The 25,821-nt window shown below is 36.7% G+C and overlaps 2 protein-coding genes across 3 annotated transcripts; one reads left to right on the plus strand and one right to left on the minus strand.

Moving 5' to 3' along the window:
• The first annotated feature begins 1,429 nt into the window (after positions 1–1,429).
• Positions 1,430–9,850, plus strand: LOC141848026 (subtilisin-like protease SBT2.6). 2 transcript variants are annotated; one of them, XM_074736138.1, is made up of 11 exons: positions 1,430–1,898; positions 2,742–2,972; positions 3,322–3,466; positions 3,577–3,971; positions 5,418–5,513; positions 5,596–5,668; positions 6,479–6,764; positions 7,221–7,546; positions 7,844–8,111; positions 8,300–8,581; positions 9,288–9,850. In XM_074736138.1, exons 2-11 carry the CDS (start codon positions 2,794–2,796, stop codon positions 9,695–9,697), a joined length of 2,460 nt encoding a protein of 819 aa, XP_074592239.1. In that variant the 5' UTR covers positions 1,430–1,898; positions 2,742–2,793; the 3' UTR covers positions 9,698–9,850. The 2 variants fall into 2 exon arrangements, with proteins under 2 accessions (XP_074592239.1, XP_074592238.1); XM_074736137.1 differs by having other exon boundaries at positions 1,430–1,636.
• Positions 9,851–11,657: 1,807 nt separating this feature from the next.
• LOC141847449 (UDP-sugar pyrophosphorylase-like) lies at positions 11,658–25,453 on the minus strand. Its single transcript, XM_074735496.1, has 17 exons — positions 25,293–25,453; positions 23,798–23,902; positions 23,093–23,209; positions 20,762–20,902; positions 20,176–20,275; positions 19,088–19,215; positions 18,928–18,999; positions 18,667–18,731; positions 18,435–18,495; positions 18,218–18,335; positions 17,944–18,068; positions 16,516–16,592; positions 15,856–15,961; positions 14,459–14,518; positions 12,969–13,049; positions 12,275–12,505; positions 11,658–12,200 (listed from the first exon to the last, which is right to left on the minus strand). The coding sequence occupies exons 1-17, from the start codon at positions 25,407–25,409 to the stop codon at positions 12,060–12,062; spliced, it is 1,845 nt and encodes a 614-aa protein (XP_074591597.1). The 5' UTR covers positions 25,410–25,453; the 3' UTR covers positions 11,658–12,059.
• Positions 25,454–25,821: the final 368 nt, after the last annotated feature.

The following is a 25,821-nucleotide window of genomic DNA, read 5'->3' on the forward strand; positions in this document are numbered from 1 at the left end:
ACCTGCAGAGGAGGTGAGATAACCAGCTAAATATTTTACACTCACTAAAAATTAACCCTACACCTATTAATAGCAACATCACTGCATAAACCATCTGCGCTATGACTTCACTCCCCTTGTCAATTTGTAACTTGAATGTACATCCATTAATTTTAGATTAAAAAAAACATAATAATTGTAGTCGTAGTCTAACTTAAGACCATGATTGTTTTTAAAAAATAATTCTTCAATAGTTATTATAAATATTAAAAAACACTTTAATTATCCTAAATTATGCAAATTCAATAAAAATTATATGACCTCAACCAATTGGCTATGGACCATTATACATTCACTTAGTTCCGGGGTAATGGTATCGCGGTAGGTCATCCAAGTTGTCACCTAGGTAGCACTTGCGGTTCGATCCCCAGTTATGACGTATTTACAGGAATTTTTCCTCCAAATGGAGAGCGCAATCAAAGGATGCTGGGCATATGGGCTGACCGCCGCGTGCACTTCCCGATTTACCCTGGTGGCCGATGGGAAACTTCCGTGCGACCGGACCGATCACCATCAGATATAGTCAATAGGGCTAACTAGGATTTATCATTATACACTCACTTAATTTAATATCACTTAATATAATTACTCAATTTCACCCCACCCCACTAAATCTCTGTAAAAGTGCAATTGGGCCCAATTAAATCAACATGTTGTCTGATGAGGCCCAATAGGTCCAGCCCATATAAGGACAATTTAGGTGTGTTTTTAAAATTGTCCAGGTTTGAGATTTCAAATTCAATCTAAATTTAGTGTCTAGGAGAGAAATCACAAAGAAATTAATTTCCTAATTTTTTTATAAAAAATAAAATATTAAAGAATTTAGCATGTAATCCATCATAAACTATTTTTTAAAAAAATATAATTAATCGTAGCATTAATTAATATGACTTTATATTATAATTTCATTCATGATCACATTATTTCTTCCTCTTCACTTCACCAACCCAGCAATCATCTCTCAATAACTACCCGGCATCTCCACGTCCCCGCAACCGACACCGCGACAGGAGACAACAATACCTTCCCTTCCTCGTCGCTGCTGTACTACTCGTATAATTGGACTATACTGTGTGGGCCATAGATTTTATCCAATATTTAGCCAGGTACAAAACTGGAGTAGTTACGACTATTTGCGCTTCAAAACTGGAGATTAAAGATTGAAGCATCTTACTCTCAGGGTGTCATTAGGTTATCCTACTCCACGAATAAGAAACGTCCATCTCAGCATAGATGTGCGGGACCCGATTTCACGTGGTTCCTGTTTTTTCAAATTATACTGCTCCGCGGGTAAGCCTATCGCACGGCATTGATGCTATCTTGTTCCGGTAATTTTAAAAGCAGCGACTCGTGCTCAGTGGCAGAATCGTGAATAGCGCGCAGTTCCCCGTCCATGTCCGCCATCGAAGCGCGCTCCCTCTGCTCTGCGACAAATGTGAAACCCTAATCCGTTTCCCGTGCTTTCCTTCGTCGTCGTCTTCTTCTTCGCTTTGGATCTCCCCGGATGCAGCGGCGGAGCCAGTAGTTGGGCCGCAGTTCGACTGGGTGCCGAAGCGTAGCTCGGATCCGAAGTTTTCTGGAGATCAGGGACCTCTCGGTAAGTTTAAGAGCTCCAGGTGGTTAGTGGCCGTGCTCGAGGAGAAGAGATAGACGCGATTTATCTATAGATGTTCTTACATTGTTCTACAACTGTAAGGTGTGCTTCATGTGTTTGCGGCCGGTTGGTTCTTTTGAGTCTTCGGTTTGTTCTTTTATGCATAGCGAGTATTGATGCTTGTGGCTTCTTCTAGTTAGAGGCGAACTGGAGACAAAATCTCGCCTTTTGATCTTTGCACGCCTTGCGGGCTCCGTTTCGTCAAGTATGTGTAAGAGCGACGATGTCGACGTGAAGTTCATAGCAAAATAGTCCGGTTGAAGCTTTTAGCGAATTAGCCCAAGTTAGATGCGGTGTGATCAATGATTGTATCATGATTGTTGCAGAGTAGCTGTAGCTCCATGAACCATTTGTTTAATCTTTGACGTCCATCATTAGTCTCAGTCTGAATACTTTTTTATTTTGTGATCCGATGGTTGTATCATGATGGATTATGATTAAAGTGGCTATAATTTTATGAAACATTTGTTTAATCCTGGACGTTCATTATTAATTCAGAACAGTAAGAACACTTTTTCATTCTCTGATTCAATGGTTGTATCATGATGATTTCTGATCAGAGTAGCTATAGTCATGTGAACCATTTGTTTAAATCTTGGACTGAGTCCATCATTAGTTGGCAATAGTAAGAGCACCTTTTTCATTGCAAGGGCTGGAATTCTGTCCTTGGTCATTCCTGTTTTGAATTTTGATCTATTTTTGGATTAGTGGATCCTTTGATATGCTTCCTGGCATGTCCTTTGGTGGAGGTGGCATGCACAAAAGTTAGCTAAAATCAAATTGTGTTCTTCTCATATTTCTCCACTTTAGTATCCTGATCTATATTTCTATCCTCAATGCAGAAAGAGCTCATGCCAATCAGCACATAAATGAGCATATATATATATATATTGGTTATTATTTATTTGTAGATGCCATATAAATTTTAAAGTGGAACTTTGCTTTACCCCTGAATAACCTAGAAAACTTCAAATTGCATTACTATTTTCTTAAATATTCTGAAACTGCATGCTGATGCTTCTTATTTTTGTGCGATTTCATGTTTCAGTTGGAGCATTCAAAAATTAAGCTTTAACTGTATAGTCCCGGTTAATAAATTAATGAAGATGGAGCTGGAACTTGCAATCACAGTGTTTTTTCTTTTATCATTTCTAACTATTGCAAGTGGGGAAGTATATATTGTCCATGTAGAAGGGGAACCTGTAGTGAGTTACAACGGAGGTGTAGATGGTTTTTCTGCTACAGCTATTGATATAACTCAGGAGATGGACATCACCAGGTAATACTAGCTTTCTTACTTGTGCTAATGCTGTGCCTCCACCTTCCAGTTTCTGAGTGATGGTTGTTTTGTTTAGTTTCTGAGAAACTGTGAACCCTGGTTTACTTCTCAATTTATCAAGCATTTAAAATTTCCAGCATATAATTTCATTTAGAACTACTTGTCGTTGTAGGTGATTTGAAATGTATGTCTTTTGTGTTTGTGTGCCATTGACATACATGGTCATTTTGAACAAATATATGTGTGTTTGTGTGTGCGCGTGCTATTTCATCTGTTAAAGATTCATGGCTTAACTCTCCATATAACTAAAGTATCTAGCAGATAACTCTCTTCATCTTCATACAAACAGTGAATCTGTTACATCATATGCTCTTCACCTCATAAACAAGCACAATTCTCTTCTTGAATCGCTTTTTGAAGTTGGGACCTATGAGAAGCTATACAGCTATAGTCATCTAATCAATGGATTTGCTGTTGACATTTCTTCTGAACAGGTAAGTGTCATTGGATTGTGCTTAAACATATGTAATGTCAAACTGTTAAACTAAGATTTATTTTATTTCACAATCACGTGTTTAGATTATATGATCAATTACTTGACCAGGCTGAAGTTCTCCGTGGTGCTTCTGGAGTGAAATATGTGGAAAAAGACATGAAGATAAAGAAATTGACCACCCACACTCCACAATTTCTGGGATTACCAACAGGGGTATGGCCAACAGGTGGAGGTTTTGATAAAGCAGGAGAAGATATTGTCATTGGATTTGTGGATTCAGGAATTTACCCCCAGCATCCTAGCTTTTCCGCACACAATAGTGAACCATATGGGCTTCTTCCTCGTTATAGAGGGAAATGTGAAGTTGATCCAGAAACACAGAGGAACTTTTGCAATGGAAAGATAATTGGAGCACAGCATTTTGCAAAAGCTGCCATTGCTGCTGGTGCATTTAATCCATCAATTGATTTCCCGTCACCATTGGATGGTGATGGTCACGGAAGGTAAATCACACATAACTGTGCCTTGATTACCAAAGTCCTTGATGTGTTTTATGATGTAGTATATAGAAATGTTGATTGCACTGCCACCCTTTTACTGAGGGATATCACAGGAAGATCTTCCTGAAGAAAAGATATTTCCTGAAATCCTAATTTGTAGATTCTCCTGATAAATATTTTAATCAAGCAATGATTTCTCTGTTATTGCCAGCCTTGAATGGAACATTTTCATTCACTTTACAATTAACAGGTTGTTGTAGGATTTTGGTTGGTAACTGATGATACATAGAGATTAAGAAGTATTTTTATATTAAATTGAATAAGGTCATTGTAGTATTTCCATGCACCGCCTTCCTAATGTACTCATTTAGTAATTTATGAATACAATTTGGGGATGTTGAGCTGAGTGATCATTGTTTTGGTTAATCAAATCAAGAATTTAATGTCAATGAGGACACAAACAATTATCTAATTCTTGCGCTGCTTAGGGTGGAGAGGAGTTGTTGCCTTGGTTTCTAGGATTGGGTGTGTGTGGCTTATGCCAGAACCTTTGGAATCAACTGCAGCTAACCCTTAATAGATGGTCTTACAACATCAAAGTAAACTTGCTTTTTCTGCTTAAGGTGAGGATTTTTTTTTACTTGAATAATTGAAGAGAAAAACACAATCATGCAAGAATTAATTATCATGTCTTTTCTCATTGCTCTGAGGCAAGTTACACTAATTTTGCCTATAGTAAGATGGGCCTTGTAAGTTTGTTTTGAATAACATTCTAGCTGATATTTAGTTGTATGTCAACTAGAACAACTGTAATGTGCTTGTAAGTGAAATGGATGTCAATAGGTGTTTTTTCACCATTCACATAAGCACTCAAAAGACCTTGCATTTTCCCATGTGTGATTATTAGGGTGGGCCACTCTCGCTTCATGCATGCCTCCTCCCTTCCATCTACAGGTGCGGCCCAACTCTTACAAAAAGTGAAAATAGATGGAGGCTATATCTTCTCAAACTGAATATCCATTTTGAGTGAAATAAATGGTCTAGGATAAATACAAACTGAGGATGTAGGGTTAATGAATATGAACACTCTCTCATTGCAACTTGTTGGGGTCCAAGGGGAACCTAACACACACTTCACTGCCAAGGTGAAAGGGGCCAAGTTCAACCCAATTCTAAATGACTAGCCATTTGGAAAGAGATTCTCCTTTCACATTGTACTTAAAGGTCCTCAGCACTCTCCTTTGCAGGAATATGAGAATTGAGTGCTCTTGCTTCACAATGTATCAAACAACATTGATATTGCATGCAAAAAGTATAACACAATAGATAATTTATCCTATGCAATCAAACTTTCATATTATTTTTCAATTGTTCTTAGCATCTGATGTTTCTGTAAACTTCTGTTTCCATATCTGGTAAATTCTGATTTACCATCCTTTTTGTTACTAGTCATACTGCAGCTATTGCTGCTGGAAACAATGGAATCCCTGTCAGAATGCATGGATATGAATTTGGAAGGGCTAGTGGCATGGCACCACGTGCTAGGTAAGCTTTTGTAACCTTCAGTGCAAATCATCTTTTAAGTTCTGGTTTCACTATTGAAGACAATATTGGCGTCTTTTGTCAGGATTGCTGTGTACAAGGTCCTTTATAGGCTTTTTGGGGGATATGTCTCTGATGTTGTTGCTGCTATTGAGCAGGTATGCAAGGAAACAGTGAAATTCTTTATCAATTGAACCTGTTGTATGATTTAAGAATATGATGGTGTTGATGAGAATACTATTTTTGGAGAATTTTCTTGAGGGACACTATTTCTCTGAGTTGATATTTATAGGCTTTGGTTTGGAGAATATGATGGTTTTGAAGGCCTCAACTACTAACAGATTCATAGAGATTAAATTTGTGGTTCTGATACTATTATTTCTTGTTTATCCACTTCTTTTATCCTCGTCTTCTTTATTATCATTGTTGTACTTCACATATATGCCCTTGAGAGCATTAAGGCATTATAATCCTAGATGATGTGTGTTCTCAAACCTTCTTTAGCCAGGAAGGTAGTTACTTCAAGGGTGTAATCACGTTCACCTCTACCTGGGCGATAGCCTGAGGGCTCGATGGGTGTTGAATAGGAAATAAATTGGGATTTACAGAGGAAGAAAGGAAAAATTTAGAGAAAAACAAAGACAGCTTGGGGTGATGGTGCCGACGTCAGCACTCATGGCCCACAGCCTGGGTAGATCACCCGGGCTGGCTCAGCCATTGAATTAGTTGATCTTAGAGCTGGCATCATTCTCTCAGCCAAGGCATTAGCCACTTGTAGTTAACTTAATTACATGAAGTTGCGCATTTCTTGTTCTTGCATGTTCTAGATAAATTTGGATGTTTAATAAATCATTTAATCTTATCTACATATTTTAATTTTTAATTTTTGCACTTCCATTCTTAACATACTTTTAAGTTTTAAGTTCTTTGAAATGTGTAAAATTGACAAAGCAAAGTGTTTCAAACAGGCTGTTCTTGATGGTGTCGATATTCTTAATCTTTCCATAGGGCCAAACAGCCCCCCAACAACAACCAGATCCACATTTTTGAATCCTTTCGATGCTGCACTTCTTTCTGCAGTAAAAGCTGGAGTGTTTGTTGCTCAGGCTGCTGGAAATGGTGGTCCCTTTCCAAAAACGTTAGTGTCATTCAGTCCATGGATTACTACAGTAGCTGCAGCTATTGATGATCGTAGATACAAGAACTTTTTAACCCTGGGTAATGGAAAAACCTTACCAGGGCTTGGATTATCACGTGAGTATAAGCTATTGACTTTTATCTCATGCATGTTTTTTGCTTAATCATTTATGAGTGGAGCATGTGCTAAATCAGGCTGAGTTTGTCCTAGCTATTTGGAATGGACTACACAAATACTATCTCTCATTAGCTCAGATAGGATTTAGATTGATGTTCATAGGTTTATAGAATTTTAACACTGGCTGTTGAGGCCTAACACAATCCCCAACCTCTTTTATCTGGATTTGGGATTGCCCATTTTAATTTTTTTTGTAATTTGCCTAAATAGTTCGTAGATGCAGAAGACATGGTGCTGACGATAATTGGTTGCTTGACCATTGGAATTTTGAACTTCATGTTAATGCTTCCACTTTGTAGCTTATGATAAATGTTTGTATTTGTACTTTGTAGCTTTTGTAGTTAAGGTATTTTTCTTCATTATGTGGGTCTTACATGTTTTCTCTCAAAATACAGCCGCCACCCATGGGAACAAGACATTTGATATAGTTTGTGCAAATGATGTGATGCTGGATTCATCTTTGATGAAATACAATCCATCAGACTGCCAAAGGCCTGAACTGTTGAACAGGAACAAGGTGCAGGGAAATATTCTTCTGTGTGGATATTCTTTCAATTTTGTTTCTGGAACTGCATCCATCAAAAAAGTGTCTGAAACAGCAAAAAGTCTTGGGGCGGCAGGCTTTATTGTAGCCGCTGAGAACTCTTATCCAGGTACCAAATTTGATCCTGTACCTGTTGATACTCCAGGGATCCTCATCTCAGATGTCAGAAAAACACAGGTATTAAATTTCTTTTATTCTTGAAAGTTGAAATTAAATGTTTAAAGAGTTCTGACCCTGCAAAAACGACCCCACACTTGTTGTTGCTTATATTTTAGTTCTGACTCCATTCTTTGGAAGACTTTGATGTTATTTATATAATTACTGAATCCCAAGGTTTACTTCTATTTCAGTACATTAGTTAAAGATCTTTTCAATGCGAATTCAAAATTGAAATTTGATGGTGTTCACCCGCAAAAAGGACCATTTCATGATGGTGTTTGCCAATACTTTCTGATACAATCTGCGTAATCTTAGGAACTTATTGATTACTACAATGCTTCAACAAGAAGAGATTGGGCTGGCCGGCCTACTAGTTTCCAGGCAACTGCCAGCATTGCCAATGGTTTGTCACCCATACTCCACATATCAGCCCCTCAAGTGGCATTGTTCTCGTCAAGAGGGCCAGATGTTAAAGATTTCAGTTTTCAAGATGCCGACGTCCTTAAGCCTGATCTACTAGCTCCTGGCAATCTCATTTGGGCTGCTTGGGCACCAAATGGGACAGACGAGGCTAATTATTTAGGCAAGTATCGAACTTAAACTACAGTCTTCTTCATCTTATAATCCAGTGGTTTCATGTGGAGTCAGACATATTTTATTATGTGAAAGGGCCAATTTTTAAGAAACTAGTGGAATGGTGTGGTCTGCATGTTGTCGATTCCTTCAGAATAATAATTATTGTTTCAAAGTCATGGATTCCTTTTTGTGCAGGAGAAGGCTTTGCTATGATTTCTGGCACAAGTATGGCGGCTCCCCATATTGCTGGAATCGCAGCCCTCATAAAGCAAAACAATCCACATTGGAGCCCCAGTGCAATCAAGTCCGCTTTGATGACCACCGCTTCGACTCTGGATCGAGGTGGCAGACCAATATTAGCACAGCAATATTCCAGCACAGGCATTATGACTTTTGTGCAGGCTACACCATTTGATTATGGGAGTGGTGCTGTTGATCCCAAAGCCGCACTGGATCCTGGACTTGTCCTAGACTCAAGTAAGTTGATCTTTTAACTACATCACTTGCTGGTCCAGTAGCTTAATCTTGGCAATAGCGGTTACTTTAATTCTTACTACACCTTTAAGTCTCTTTTCGAGTCTTAGCTACATACAAATTATTTAGAGGCAGTCTGATTTAGCTACCTGAGATGCTTGAAACCATCTGCTAAGGTTATGTAACCAAGGTTGTCCTTCTAAAGTTCTAAAACAGCTATCGGCTCTTAAATAGTCAATGAAACTGAATCATCGAAACTGAAGTTATTTCACACTTTTTCGATGGAACTGATATTCTGTAACGTTTAGAGGCCTGTCTTAGCTACCTGATGCTGTATCAGCTACATAGGTTGGTTTCTGTGTGACTAAAACCCTCTACTGAGATGGGTCATCTAACAGACCTATAGGCTCTTAAATAGTTGACGATATTAATAGAAACTGAAATACCATTCAGATGTGTTAGAATGCATTCCTAGAAGCTTGTTGAAGTCATCATCATCATAGAAAACACCATTCAGATCATGGTTGGAAGCTTTCATCAAAAAGTTTCCCTTGTAGTATCCCTTCTTCTTAGCCCATGCATGAAAAATGTCTCACTCAATATGAACAAGACAATACGAGATTTGAATCAACGATACTTGCCATTTACAATTAGGTGCATTATATTTTACTGATCCTCCTAATTCCGAGCTATTCATTCATGTCGGCAGCTTACGAAGACTACATCAAGTTCTTGTGCTCAGTTCCAGGTGCAGATCCACAAGAAATCTCAAACATCACCAACTCCCAATGCAACAGTACCCGTATTCATCCAGCCGATCTAAACACTCCATCGATCACCATCTCGCGCCTCCAAGGAACTCAGACAGTGAAAAGAAGAGTGACAAACATCGCAGACACTGAGACTTACATCATGACTGCGAAAATGGCACGGGAGATCGCCCTCGAGGTCAACCCGCCAGCCATGACAGTGCTCTCAGGTGCCTCTCGAGATATCACTGCAACTCTCACAGTCAGGTCAGTGACTGGTGAGTACAGCTTCGGTGAGATAGTGATGAAAGGAGACAAAGGGCACAGGGTGAGGATTCCGGTGGTGGCAATGGGCTACCGTAGCTACTAATTTCGCTAGTATTTTGGTGTTCTTTATCACTAGAACTTACGTTATTTTTTATATATCGTATAATAAATTGTAGGACGTAAAAAAAGTTGTAAATTTTGCTGGTGCTTGTGTAGTTGCTATTTGGTGTTCAGCCCATGATTATTATCATGAAAATATCAGGTTAGTCATGGTTATAAATAGCTTACTGAAGTGCTAAGATTGCTTCCATACCTCCTTTTCAGCTATCGGCCATTGATGAATGAAGATTAGTTTGTATGTATTAGTCTAAAAGTAAACAAAATTAACATTGTTCCTGCTGTAAAAAACAAAAAAACAAAAATCTCATTTTCATGAAAGGAGAATTTTAAGAAAATAGTAGTAGATTTTTTTATTCATAGCTTTATCATAATAAATAATATAGAAGTCAAGTAGTTAAAAATTCATAAGATTTGAATAAATTTAGAATTAATATCATTTTTTTTGTCTAGTATCAAGAATTATGCTTTGATCAATATTAGAGTGGATAGTCTTGGTTCTCCTCTTTCAAAGATTGAGTGTAATAGGAATGCCTCTGGGGCATAGGTGAGTTGGTTACCCCGCCAAATAGATTTGAAACAGAACGGACGGACGGGCTGAGAAATTTGTCGAATGATCCTCGAAGTCGCGGAGTGCCCGTGCGAACGCCACCGGCTTGCCCTCGCCCAGCGAAGTATCCAACCACCACCTCGCTTGCGTGTAACCAACTGCACTTTCTCGATTTACCTCCTCACAGATGGTCGTGGGGCCGACCGTGTGGGGCCGAAACCGTGAAGGGTGGCGGATCCACCTTTTTGCAGAAGAAAAATAGTGTAATAGGAGTGCCCCCGGAGCATAGGTGAGTTGGTTACGACGCAACAGACTTACAGAAGAGGGCAAGGGTTCGAATCCTGGCAAAGCCAGGCAATACCCTCCTGCATCGTAACCAACTGCACTTTCTCGATTTACCTCCTCACAGATGGTCGTGGGACCGACCGTATGTGGCTACTGGAAGGTGGAGGATCCACCTTTTGTAGAAGAGTGTAATAGGAGCATCTGTTGATAAAATGATCGCTTTAGTGGTTTTATTTCTCAATCTTTCTGACTTGCTCTTACAGAACTAAGATTTGAATAATTAACTCTTCGTTTAGTTGTTGGAATAGGAGAAGAACTAGTGGTTTTATTTCTCAATCTTTCTGATTTGCTCTTACAGAACTAAGATTTGAATAATTAACTCTTCATTTAGTTGTTGGAATTAATAGGTGTTCAAATCGTTCATTTGTATAAATTAAAATCTTTCTTATTGGATGATCATTATACTTTCAAAAGATCAAAATCCTTGATCGAAGAATAAGATTATCATTTACTTCAAAAAGATACCAAAATGGATGATTAACTCATTCCATATTAGAAATAATCATAAAAAATCTTTTGTTATGGATTTCTATTTATCAATGATATTCCATAATCGAACCCATAGAACCATTTCAGAAGTTCACTGATATCTTTTTTTTTATAAAGTAAATCTATTTGATTTTTAAATGATCCAAATCACTTTTGATTCTATTGTAATAAAAGCTTTCTTTTTTATAGGAAAAAACTCATATCAATAATTATGAACTACATACAGACAATTCCTCATTATCTTATTCATTCACAATAAAATATTTTCTTCACATAAAAATATATATTTTTGAGAGGAAAAAACCTGATAAATGCAGGAAGGGCCAACATCAAGAGTAATTCGAGCACCGTGAATATCCGATGATATCCTACGTGAGAATCAGACTCTAATTGCATGCGTTCTTTCGATCCTTCCACTACCCATCACACCATGGCTTCAAATTAATATCATTGCTCTATATGAAAGCTTCCATTGAGTGCAAAAGTTAATACATTTCAATATAAATGCTTCAAGAATTGTCTTCTGGAAATTAAAAAAAAAAAAAGGTTGACCCAACATGACAAGTTTCACGAGAATTCTTCATGAATAAATAGGAAAATGATGCATGTTTGTAGGACACTTGATGTGCCAAATTATTCATCTGCAGAAAGTAATAAATATTTCATCACTAAACCAGTTGAGGCACCATACAAATTCTTCATGGATACGCAGGAAAAGGTGTAGGTGTGTGAGACACTGATTTGTATTCCTGCACACTAGTTTTGTAGAACACTTGATGAGGCCTTCAACATGAACTCTGCTCTGGATGGTGCCATTCTGAAGAGTGCGACGCTTTCTTTCTTTTATTCATCACTTGAAACAGAAAACTTTCGAGGTTCAAGCATGAGCCTTTTGGATGGTGTCGATAGGAGGGCATTTGAGAAGCTTTGTTTATTCGCAACTTGAAACAGACAATTTTGAAGTTCAAACATGGTTCAATTCGAATTTCTCCACCTTTTGGATTTTGAAACCTCTTATGCGGATTTCTTCAGGGTTGGAGCTGTCTTTGTAATCGACGTGCTGAAGAACCCATCCTTTGTTTTGAATGGCGCCTGCCAGTTTCACCTGCAAGTTTCAAATGGACATTTGCTAAAGAATTTTGTCATAGTTAAAAAAACAAAACTACCATATAGACATACCTCTGCTTCGTTAGCAATAAGAGTTCCATCCAAGGAGAGAGCATCGAGGATCACGTTAGAACTATTGATGACCAAAGTGGATCTTTGTGACACGGAACATCCCTCATTAACTTTTCTTTTCACATCACTAAACGTCAACGCCCATTTTGGACTCCACGTTATGCGCGGCCAAACCTCTACTTCTTGCCCATTGAAGACATCGATAATGGGATCAGCTATCTGGACTCCAGCCTGAAACGTATGACTTGAGAGCTTAGACTGCAAACAATTATCTAAATATAATATCAATGTAACCTCATTGCCTCTTCAGCTAGTAAGTTTTTAGTCATTTTGCATTTATATATTGTTAAGCTTTTGTTCAAGAGAGGGCCTTTTCACTAAAACCCTCCTATCTCTTGTTCAGTTCATCAAGTTGCATAATTTCAGAAGAAAAATAATGGAAAAGCAACTACCTAAAGTAGGTATGCATGGATACATCTATCAAGCTACTCTACGGTTGCGAACTGTGAATTCTCCTTGATTTGATTCCAAAAACACATTTCACTAAAAACATACCGTATAACTTGACATTCTAAACAAGAGAAAATCAGAAATAAATTCTAAATTCCTGTAAAAATTCCACAGAGAAGTACCAAGTGAAATGTAAGATTGGATTTTTATGTGATGTATGCAAAATGTAAGTAAGAAATCAAACCTTTTTGAGAATAGTGCTGTTAGCCTTATAAATAGCCATTTCACCGCTTGTGGCACTGTGATATGGATTCCCCTTTGGCACCTAAAAAGGACGACAGCAATAATAGTCATTTTTTCTATCCATAAGTAAACAAATTCTAGCTTAGAGCTCTAAGCCATAACAAATAAATAGTGCATGCCCTTACAAAAAGCAGCAACATGGACATGAAATCAGCATAGGTAAATCATCGCTAACATGCTGAATCAGAAGCAATATGCCTACAATCATGCAATTTAACACAAACTTTTGGCAAATTTATTGCCCGTTGTTTCATTGACCCTAATCAAATGAGATGCATATAAATCCTTTTGGTTTTTACTTTTTATCAGCAATAAAGATAATGAATGAAATTTCATCCGGTCATTTATAGTAACAAAATACTATATGAATTTTCCATAAAGCTGATTTCTTGGTAGTTCATATCTGCAGATGTGGAAGAATTATAAGTTGCTACTGATGTTTGACAAAGTTGTAGTATAAACTTATGTAGACAACTCAGCTTGCTGCTTGGCTTATAAAATCGCAGAATCACAATGAAACAGATGATGAAATTTATTGCATTATGGGGATTCGAAGGTGATTTTTCTTGTGATGACATCTGACAATGAGGGGGTATTTCAACAAAAAGGACTCACAATGACGAGGAGATGTTATACACACTACAGAATTACAAAGACTATGCAAGTGGGCCCTTCGAGGATCAGCAAATATAAGAAGAGAACCAGAATGTCGATATAGTTTCATATGGGTATGCGGAGGAGCTTGATAGCTGTAGCACATATCAAGTTAGGTAAGAGTTGAGCACAACTTGGTCCAGCATCTCTTAAATGTAAGCAGCTGGAATTAGCAGCAATGTATTAACTTGCATGCTAATCCATGTTAATGGCATTGAAAGTGTTGGGAAGTCTTGCAGATAAAAGAAAAAAAATTAAAATAAAAAAAGAGGTAATAAAAGAAGGATTTGCAGGTGATGTAATACGTGAAGCAATTGTCATTCATTTTTTTTGTCTTCAATCTGAATCTGAGAAGGCATATATTTGAACTCGATGTCAGGTAATATCTTTTGAAAGCATATGTGAAAAAATTGAAAAACATCCCCCACGGTTATATGAAGGAAAAGATGCAGCATGCCTTTCAAAATGTTTTAATTTCTAGATTTGGTCCATATAGAACCCCATGTTTCTTCTCCTGATGTGGTTTACAATGGTGTATGTTATATTCTGTTTGCTTGGCCTCGGCAACTCTGTCAAATGTCAATTCCCTCATGAAAACATATGTTTCCAAACAGGATTCTTAGATATGATCATGATTACTTGTAAATGATAAACTTTTACTTTGTGATTACCTTCTGAGCACTGACCAGTTTGATGATGAATTAAACAATTCTGCAGGCCTATATTATTCACATTAATAGAACCCAGAAACATCACATTAAGAAGAAAACAGTGTACCTTAGCAGCATCCTCAGGGTTATTCTTCACTGGTGCATAAGCAAGCCATGTATCCATCACCTATATCATCAGAAAATATACGATTACAATAAGGGTAACAATCAGTTTAATGTGGAAAAAACATAAAGATATGAATATTTCCATGTTTTCAATCCACCAAAACTGGAAATTACTTTTAATAGAAACTATTCAATTTACTTAAATATGAAGGGAAACAACATATGAGCTCAAATACTTACAAATCCTATGTAATAAACTCATTCCTTTCAACTTTAATCACTTTGAGGTTGAGAAAAATCTAAGGTGAACAAATCATATTTCTAATACTCTATTTATGCTAAGCTTAGCTAAATATTAAGACTTCTATGTGAAAACGTTAGAATGTGCCATATACATTATAGTGAAGAAATTAACGGGCCTATCCACCACCATGGATCACTGCTAATCTTTTACTCTTGTGCCAGATCTACTTAAAGTCGAGTTAACGATAGTTCACTCGTCTAAGCCTCATGCACACCATCCAATTAGTCCGGAATTTTCATTGTGGAGCCTACATTTGAATATCACATTCTCCCTCATTTAGGACTTATCTTCTCACCTCATATCTCATAATCATCCCTAATGAGCAACATGGCTTACTCCAATGGTGGCTACACCATTCTGAGAAGCCTTTCCGAATAGGAACACCTCAGCAGCCTTCTCAAAATGAGATAACCCTTCCACTTCTCAATTCCAACAACTATAGGACTAAACATAAACTTAAATAAATAATAGTGCATCCACACAAGTCTCTCATTTGCTCACAATTTTTTATGTAGGACCAGTCAAGATCCAAAGTCTAATTCATAGCTCACAATCATGCCTAATTAGGCCTATCTGAGCTCCAATAAGATGAATGCTCCACTAGCATAGGCGACATTTTCCTGACTTTTCCAATGGATCATCTCAGCATGCACTTGATCTCACCAAATTGAGAGAGCCATCTTGTTCATTTGTCAGGGTTCAGCTGTTGCTCCAAAATGCTTACCCTCAATTCGATGATAGTTCATTCATTAAATCCTCATAAAGTCCCTCATTAACAATCCATAACTTCTCATCTGAGAGTGGATTGCATGTCTGTGTCACACAATTCTTAGATATAGGTTATGGATGAAGAATAAATAGGGCAGAGATTATTCTAAGTAGCTGATCAGTAAGTTTGACAAACTAGATCACAATCACATTGGGTTAATTTTACAAGAGAAAGTAAATCAAAATGCTACAACCCTAATGTGTAAAGGTGAATAATCTTGTGAAACACTTAGCAAGCTATTATCTGAAAATGCTATTTATTAGGCAACAAACAAAATCAAGAGTTTGATGCTCAGTATTTGAAACAAAAGAAAATGTTCACTTACAGTGAAACCAACCCTTGCTGATGGAGACAGAGACTTTGGATAATCTTGCATCATGCACTCCAATCGAGTTGATGACTTGAAGGCGGTTTTTGTGGAATCCTTGTATCTGATAAACAAACAAGTTACAACTAATCATCACATAATTTCTTCTTTTTTCCCTTTTCTGAGTGTATCTAACATGAATCAATAATCAATGTCCTATTACAAGAAAATCAAATATCACGATGTATATGTATTTCGAGTATTAGGTTGATTGATCATACAATACGGTAAATTCAATACTTAAATTGAGGAGAAAAGTTATAAACTAAGATTTTAAGATAACTAGAAGTAAAATGGAATATATGAAATATAATATAAAATAAAGTAGTTGGCACACATAACTAAGCCAAATTCAACTAGAATTAAGTCAAAAATGTAATATTGTGCTGACAGATAGCCAGCACTAGGCACATTGCATTTCTTCCCTCTTCCATTAGAAGATATAAGTCTATATTTCAATAAATAAGAGTAACACATCAAAAGATACAAGATCTAAGACTGACTAGCAAGTATGAATATGGACCCAATTTTTTATACAAAGCTTCTCTGATCAATCAAATGATGGAACCCAATATTTCATTCTTTCTATAGTAATTCACAAGGGAACAAAGAATTTACTTTGGATTGACAAACTCTGAAATAGCACCTCCTGTTTTGTTAAGTTCCTCTATGTATGGCTCAAGTTCCAGAATAAGCTGCAAGAAATAATATTAAATGCCACATCTTTAATTTCATGTATTCATTTTAAGGAAAAACAAACAACTAAAATGACTGAGAATGCCCAAAACACAAATATAATGACAGGGCACAATGCAAATTATGGGAAAAATAGAGAAAATAAATTATTGTCGCCATAGAAGACTTATTGTTGCCCAAATATCAATTATTACTCACATATGGAATAGGATCCATGTAACTGACCCGAAAAATTGAGACTCTTATTGCTTGTTGTATTCCAAAGTTGACCGACATAGAGAATTATTCAAGAATATTACATAGACAATTTACATTCAAATAGTCTCGCCGAATGACTAAATCATAATAATCATGTTGCTTTGCTAATTGGTCATTGCACTCAAACAAACTTGTCATTTTCATGCACAAGCATGGAATCCCACGTCCAATCTGCATGAATGTATCACCCAACTATTCATAATCATTTTGTGCAACTAAGTCAAGATATATCATACTCAGTTCCACGTTCAGTACTCTGGTCATAACAAAATTAGATAACTAGTCTAGTCCATGCATTTGAATCAATTCTAGATCCAACTCAGTGATGTTCATGGAGAATAATAACTAAATATAGACTAGACATGCTGTAAAAAGTTTGGAACTGGTTTGGAATTAGTTGGGCTAACTTGTGTCATCTTTCAGATATAGAAGTCATCGGCTTTCAGGTTTAGATTGTTCTTTTAGTTATATCTCATCCATCCTAACAATGTTGAAAGAGATCTTTTTTGGTTCTAGTAAAAAAGAAACCTCTAATTAACTTACGAAAAAATTAGTTTGAATTATCTCTACAAACCCAATAAGTTGAACTGGAGTCACTAAGGGTTGACTTGGAATGATTTTGAATTTTTGAGCATTCAATTTAAATTTTCAATTATATTTTGTATCATATATGTCAAACACTAATTATTCCAGATAATATACTAAATATTTTAAATTATATTTGGCATCATATATGTCAAGCATTATCTAATCCAGATAATATACTAAATATTTTAAAACAAATATGTTAGGATCAATTGATTAATCGTTCTAACAAATAACTTAATTATTCCATAACCCAATAACATGTAGTTGTTATAGATATATTAATTGAAGTATTAAACATGATCATAATTATCCCTCACCCTCTAATTATATTTCATAACATGTTCATTAATTAAAATTGGTAATTATTTTAATTTTGTATCTCATAATATATAGGTACTTTGTTTTGATGATTTCAAATTTTTAATTCATGAAGGTGGATTTCAATCCTACACACACCCGGGTCATAAATAGTTATCTTATGAAAACAAGGGAACAAAAATGCACCTGATTTATGTTTCCTGGAAATGGAGAAAAACCTGTCTCACAATTCACATCTCCATCAGTATGCCCAGTTGCTCGAAGCAATGGATCCAGCTGATTATATTCCACATTTATGACCATTGACCTCCCTGAAACAATTGCCATTCATTTAGTACAAGTCACAAGAAATCAAAGGAATGTCAAAATAGTACAATTGTTGATCTCTATAGATGAAATGAAAACTTGAAAAGAGCATCCGTTTTGCTGTAGATTGAATAACTAGAGAGTACTGAAATACCATCAGTGTGAGTAAGCTTTGTTATTCCTCCGATAGCTTCCTTCGCCTTCCTAGGAACAGCAAGAGAATTGACATGGTAACCATTGGTCACGCTAACTCCCAAGGAAGCTGGAATTGCCTAAATTAATGAAAGAGTGAAAATAATCAGTTGTTATTGGTAAGACCAACATATACCTAGTGGTGAAGTTTAAATTCACGCAAGTACTGGGAAATCAACCTTGAAGAGTAGCCCATTAGTATCTTGGAAGAACAGGACCCACTTTATGCCTCCTTGTTTCCTAAAACCAGAAAAAAGATATGTATTTAGAAAACATTCAACTGCCCTTGAACAGATGCGAGGCAGTGTAATTAGAAGGCAACTATACTTACTGATAGAGGGCTAGCTCATAATTACAAGAAAAAGAAATAGAAGAAACATCCAAATTAGATAATTGATAAAATTAGCAAACCATTTATTGAGGAGTCCACTGGAATAAAGCAGTGCATGCACATCGCCATGACCATGAGGCTTTGTCTGGATAATAATGAATAATAGCAGTAAGGAAAAAAAAATCTCTGTGAAAGTGTAAACTTATTCCTCAATCAAGATAAAATAAAAATAAAGCACATAAATGCTCTAAACAAGATTTCATTCAAGATGAGCAACAAAATTTTCCACAAACTAAAACCAAAGGAAGAGTACAACAAAGCATATGAGCCACAGGAAGTACCTGAATTTTGTATTTGTCATTGGGATCTAATGCTAACCTTGCATCATTATCATCTAGGCAGGCTACTTTTTCCTAAAACAAGCATCACAGCTTATTCAGTTAAACATGATAACACCTACGCCATTGTCTAAATAACTAACAAGTAGTTACTTGTGGCCACCTGCTTAAGTAATGTCACTTGCGTGGTTTTCATTCCAAAATAATTATTTGATTCCAGCAGCTTTATCGTCGGTGCATGAGTGTCATCAGAAGTCATTATCACCAAAGGAATCTCTGATTGGCATTGATCTACAAAAATTAATAGGACCCACAATAAGCTGCAGTAATTCTAAGCAATCCATTAAACCATATTGAAAAATTGCAAGTTATGTTAAAATAAGTAATCCTCATAATAGCTAATGAATAGTACAAAATTTAGATTAAATGACCAAAAAGAAAAAAAAAACACAGAGATAAGGGATGGTACATTAAAAATCACTAAGAAATTTTAATATTAATAAGTATTAGCGAGTAGTAATCATGTCTTAACATAGTTCCCATACATATTCTACAACATTTTCGTCAGCACAACCACACCAAGACCAATAACAAAAAGGAAGCAAGGATAAGAATTTGTCATTCAAAATTTTAGAAGAACAGTAAATAAAAGGTTTAGCAAATATGCAATGTAGTGTTAGGGTAAATTCCTGATGAAAATGCTTGCATGGATGGGAAATTGTAGTAGTTATTGCTCTGAGTATATTGCCATCAACATCAAAATGTCAATCCAAATTATTTGGAGTTCACTACAAAGATCCTTTCCCTCCATTGAACTCTATGCAAATCCATATTTCTAGTAATATTCAAATCTCTTAAGTTCTTATTATGTAACCAATGTATTCATACTATTCAAACTAAAATAGATTGATGCAAATGATGCATAAAACTGTAAAACAATTGTATATTTTAAAAATAGATGCAGAAAGTAGAATAAAAGCATGAGAAATGAAGGTATTCCCTTGTTTAGTGTCATATTAGGGTAGAAGGTTTGGCCTAATAAAGTAAGTATATTCCACATTCTGATGGACTAAAGAAAATAAGTTAATTAAGTTCCTAAAAAAATATTAATTAAATTCAAAGCTTGCCCCAATTTTTGTTTATGAAATACAAGTCCTTTCCAAATCTAAAATTTTATCAAACAAAACATCAATTTAGATTTGACATATATATATATATATATATATATATATATATATTATATCTACAAACCTTGTGCTAGTCTACGACTAGACTCCTGCAGAGCTATAATAGATTCTACATAGTGTTGAATAAAGCATCGGCCAGTGGTGGTTTCTATGGGGAGAGCCAACTGCAAAAGAAATGAAGCATATTAAGGATTAAAAATACTAAAGAAATTTGTTGTAGTTTTCTTCAAAAGCAAAAGAACATCTTGTAACAAGGGAATTAAGACTACTAAGAGGTATTGTTTTATATTTACCATATCAGTCAACATAATGAATCCAAAATAGCTGGCTATTTAAGCAAGTTAGGCATGATCTCAAATGGCTGGATCAAACAGCAACCAAACGGAACTGTAATACAATAAGCACATATTCTTATACGCAAGTGCCAGTAAAGCTTCTGGTTCACCCTTGCAATGTTAACATGCATCTATGAGCTTGCAAATGTCAAAGCACAGCAAGCTCATGTATTTTATTGCAGACTTGGTTGATTCTACTTAATAAGAGTTCAAGGTCATAGAAATTACTTGGTCTAATGATCAAATCAGAAACATATTGATGCAGGCTATTTGGAATGTAATAAAGCCTATCCACATGGGAATATGAGCTCTTACTTTAATACCCTTGTATCCTAGACGTTCACCAAGGCCTCCTGCAACAAGAACAAATGCTGATTTCCTGGCTTCTTTAATGCCAGCCTCTTCCAACCTGATGAAGTTACCATCACCAAATGTCAGAACTTGTCCTGATGGTACCTGCAAAAGAACATAAGTCCATCAGCCAATTCACTTTTACTTGACACCAACTCATCTCAATTGTTTGGAGCAAAAACTGTTATGTTATCAATAATAACACGGAATTTTTTTTAATAATAATCAGACACAAAATAAGAAAACAAAAGATAAACAAGAAAAATAGGATGATCGTGCAAGGCCTTTAAAGCTACCTTTTTTTAATCCTCTACTCTTGTGTTAATGTTATCTTCACTAATATCAAATTGAGCTATCTAAAAATCTTATTACTTTCAAGAATTTCCTATTGTATCATGTGAATTGTTCCCTCACTTCTTTTCTAATCATTGAAACTAATTTTCATACATTCCATCACAATTTTACTCACTTTAAATTGTTCTTTTCTAATTTTTCAAAATTCAAGTTTTGGCTTATTTCATTTATACTTATCAATTAACACAATATTTTTTTGCAAATAATATACACCAAAGAAACTCATCTAGAATATGACTAGTAAGTAATCTAAGGCAGCGTTTGGAAACGGAGACAGCGACGTAAATACAGAGACAGTTTGGTTTTTTTGTCTCTGTCCCCGTTTGTTTTTAGGAGACAGATACAAAAAATCGATTTGTGTCTCTGTCTCTGTCGCCAATCCAGTAATTTTTTTGTCCACGCGAAAAACGGAGACAGCGCATTAACGTGGAGACAGAAGAAGGAAAATTCCAGTTTTACCCACAAAACCCTCGGCTGCCGCTTCATTCCTCACGCGGCGCACCTTCGCACCCTCCGCGAGCGGCACCGCACCCTCCGCCTTCCTCAAGCCTCCACCTGACGCGCCGGCGTTCGCAGCCTCCCTCCGCCGTTCGCAGCTGTCTTTCACGCGCCGCACCTTCCCACCCTCTGTTCGCAGCTTCAGCATCTTCCTCCGTTCGCTGGTCTGGTCCCTTTCCGCCTCTCTTATTTTTCCTTCTGCATCCAAAAATTTTTGTCTTGTGGTGCTGCCGTAAGGAGTCGATATAGAGAATCCCATAGAGCTTCCCATCATTTCTTTTCTTGGTTGCTGGGTTGTAGCTTGCAGCATAGTTTTCTAGGGCTTGATGGAGGTGAACGACTGGCTTGGCTTCTCCTTGTCTTCCAGCAGGGGAGAAGTAGAGGAAGATGAGTTGTATGGGAGTGGAGAGGGAGGAAATGGTGAGGAGGTGGGGTTTAGTACTGGCTTGGCTTCTCCTTGTCTTCCAGCAGCAGAGGAGGAACGCGACGCGGTGCGGAGGGAAGAAGCCGGTGCGGTGCAGAGGACGAAGAGAGAAGGTCGCGGAGGCGATCGGCTCCGGAAGGCGACGCAGTGCGGAGGGAAGAAGCCGGTGCGGTGCGGTGCGGTGCGGAGGACGAAGAGAGCAACAGGAAGGTAAAGTTAAGGGTTACAAAGGGTAATTTAGTCTTTTAAATTAGAGATTCTGTTTCTGTATTTTGTATTACCAAACATAAGACAGATACAATTTATATTCTGTCACTGTCTCCACTGTCTTCTGTATTTTTGTATTTCTGTCACTGTCCCTCGTGTCCCTCGTTTCCAAACGCAGCCTAATAGTGTTGTACAAAAGGTAAGGCTTTTAAAGCTACGCCTTAGATGTAAAAGGATCAGAAATTGTCAATCGACGATTTGGCATTCGACAAGATCTGCATTGGGTTTAATATCCCCCTCACCAATCTGAGATTCAGTGATAGCATCCGTAGCAGGTAATTGGTCAAAGAACAATGGCTCATTGAATTTGTCAATAATATTGATGATAAGATTGTTGTTGGTATTCAACTAAGATGGTAGAAAATTGGGTATTATTAAGTCCCCTAGTTGTTGAACACCAAAAGCGATCATGGGTTCATATGCCCTGATGCAAGTTTAGTGGTAGGGGGGTCACTTGGGAGGCAGTTGACAAGGAGACAGGAGCATAAAACAGCCTCATAGGAGGAGAAATCGAGTTGGTGGTGGAGAATACACATGGGTCATGGTTGCAAGAAGAAGTTGACCATCAATTGGACGGCAAGTTGGATGTTGTAGATATGGAGTGATGATGGGGATAATAGACTCCAACATTATAACTCAATGACTAAATATTGCCATGTGGGACACAAAACATCTATATTCTAACTCTCAATTCTAGCAGATATGAATGTTAAAGATGAATTATTTAAATACACAAAAGAACAAATACTCACCGAAGGAGTAAAGCCATCATAGGGATTTTTACCAACTTTTGAATCTGCTAAGAGCCTCTTTGCATTCTGAATATATGAACTCAAACCACCAGGATAACTTGAATTGAGCTTAGCAACCTAAAAATAATTTGTTAAGTGATAGATAAAGGAGAACAGATGAATTTAGCAATGATATTAGTCCCAAGAATGAGTAGAAGTTTGTAGTTTACTAATCAATCTGAAAAAATTATAGAAATAAAATAAATATCTATAATCATATGCCACTTAAGCACAGAGTTTCTTCTCATATCTTTTCAAATCTTTGGTTCTTCTCTCCTAGGTCAGCTACATGCTAATTTCAAAAAATATGTGGCATCAAGATAAATTTATTTGAAAAATGAACAGAATATCAGTTTGATGAATAAAAATCCATTTCAGTTGCCTTTTGCAATCAATAATGAATTGCTCATGTTTCTGCATGTTTAAGTGAAAAAAATTTACCCACAAAAATAACTTCTAGTGCAGACCTGAGTTGTTAGGATAGTAACTGTTCTAAAACAAACTACGATTTCTGAGAATAGTCTACATGTAGATTAAACCTCATATTATAAACAGGCAGTTTTAAATATGTCCCTTATTAAAATGTTGGCATTAACGTCAGAGGGATTTTGAAATTAATCACATCATTAATACACACATAAACAGTATAGGACTCGCATAGATAACCTGCTCGAAGAAATCCTTTTTCTTCCCATCATCAACACCTGGCTCCGGCCAATGCTCGAATAGATGTTTCTGTCCCTCTAGTAACAACTTCTTTGCAAGCTCAACCTAGAGAAGTATGACAAAACAACACGGGAAGTAAAAAAATATTTCTGCAATTATTTTGTTAAATACTTATTAAAAATATAAAATCAAAGTACAGAATTATTAAAGGTGAAAAAGAGACTTTTTTTGACAAACATTTCTGATGCCTAACTTTTTCTCACCACATTGGCAATTTGTTGTAGTTACCAAAACCAATTACTCTTAGGGAGGGGGACCATCTAACCTAAAGCCAAGGCAAAATAAATACTTTAATTTGCATCAGAGGTATCAGCAAGCTACCTCTGAAGATCCAGGCGGTGCAGATACTTCAAACATGTGAAGCAAAGCCAGTTAGACGGCTAGGAAGTAGGCAATAAATAATAAATCATGATAACCAGAGCTCAACACAAAAAAAAAGAAGAACCAACTAGCTTCTATGAGGGATATATGTTTCCCAATAAAATTCTGGCATTCCTCGTCAAACCAAAATAACAGAAATTCATGGTCATGGACTGACAAACAATTTCAAATGAGAAAACCTGACTCCATAAATAACATACATTCTTTCTCATGGATAATAAACAACAGAAGAACTTTCATCATAAAGACTCGATAGCCACACAAAAAAGAAATAATAAATAATAACAATAAAAATATATCCTCCACTATATGCCCTATCGAAAAGATAGATTGAAATCTGAAACAGAAAGGTTAGCATGATAAGAATTTCAAGGGGGAAAATCCAAATCCTCTCTTAAACCATGTAGATCAGATTGGACGGAAGAATAAAAAATCGATGTCCGGGTGCACTCTAAGGGAAAGAGCAACAGAGGAAGAATAAATTACAGCATTACAACAACAACGTCGTCATTTACTATCGATAGTTCATGTCGTTGGATTGTATGTTAAGCAAAACGGCAACTATCAAACATAATACGAAGTAGCAACAAGGGATAAGCAGTTTATGATAACAATTTCTCGTGCATTACAAAAATCGTTTCAATCACCAATAGGAATATAACTTTGATTGAACCCTAAAAATGTATTTTTGGATAAAAATGCAGAAAGCTACAACTATTCTCTGAATCCGAACAGGAATCGACATTTAATCCGAGTAAAATTGAAGGAAATCTAAAAATGTCATCACCTGCTAACAAAACAATAACGTAGGAAGATCAAAGTATGTCTCTACTTTCTTTTTTAAAAAAAAAAAAAAGCATTTGAGTCTACACAAAGAGCCGCTTGCCGCCAACAGCACCAAAAGTACGATTTCTAGTTTTCTTCGTGCAAATATGAGAATTTTCCACGAAGATCCAAATCCAAAGTGCCGAATAAACTGGACCCAATCTAAAACAACAACGATTTTATCTTTCCGTTCAATTATTGTTTTAAAAAGTCCAAGAGCGTTCGAAACCTGCTCCGGCGAGAGGACCGCCAGATTCTTCTGAAGATTCGGTACGGCCGCGGCCCAACCATCGTCGTCCCCTGAGACGCTCAACCCGGAAAGCTTCTCGGCAGCGGCAACGGCCATCGTGAAGGCGAAGAGAAGCGAGACGAGCGCGGAAGGAAGCGGAATATGGAAAGAGTCGTCCGCTCCACGCGTCTCCCTATCACACGGTAAACATGACAACTGTAGGAAGCACAAGAGCCGGGATCCTCTCCAATTCGTCAAACAAAGATAGCCTTTCCCGTGTCCCTCGTGAGAAGAATGGACGGTCAATATGTTAGGTCAGCTTGTGAGATCGGTCCTGATCCGCATTGGAAACATCGACAGATGAGTAGCGATTGGCAGGGATTCCCATGCGACGGTCTGGAATAGCGCCGTACTCATCGCATCGGACTGAGTGGAATTTGAATGGGAAATTTTGTTTTTAATTTATTAGATTTTAAAAATAAAAAAGAATGTGCATTAACGATTATTTTATTGAATTGCTTTTTAAAAA

This window comes from Curcuma longa, chromosome 16, assembly GCF_044706935.1.
Source record: "Curcuma longa cultivar G26 ecotype Majalengka, Jawa Barat chromosome 16, ITB_CL_G26_1.1, whole genome shotgun sequence".
Classification (NCBI taxonomy): domain Eukaryota; kingdom Viridiplantae; phylum Streptophyta; class Magnoliopsida; order Zingiberales; family Zingiberaceae; genus Curcuma; species Curcuma longa.

Bases quoted from the DNA above. Each gene is read 5' to 3' on its own strand.
- LOC141848026 (XM_074736138.1), top strand. From the start codon at position 2,794: ATGAAGATGGAGCTGGAACTTGCAATCACAGTGTTTTTTCTTTTATCA. The intron at 2,973-3,321 runs GTAATACTAGCT...TCATACAAACAG, and splicing joins CAGGAGATGGACATCACCAG to TGAATCTGTTACATCATATG. The intron at 5,669-6,478 runs GTATGCAAGGAA...TGTTTCAAACAG, and splicing joins TTGTTGCTGCTATTGAGCAG to GCTGTTCTTGATGGTGTCGA.
- LOC141847449 (XM_074735496.1), bottom strand. From the start codon at position 25,409: ATGGCCGTTGCCGCTGCCGAGAAGCTTTCCGGGTTGAGCGTCTCAGGG. The intron at 18,496-18,666 runs GTTTGCTAATTT...TTCTGGTTTTAG, and splicing joins AGTGGACTCCTCAATAAATG to GAAACAAGGAGGCATAAAGT. The intron at 15,962-16,515 runs GTAAATTCTTTG...TTTGTTTATCAG, and splicing joins TCAGAGTTTGTCAATCCAAA to ATACAAGGATTCCACAAAAA.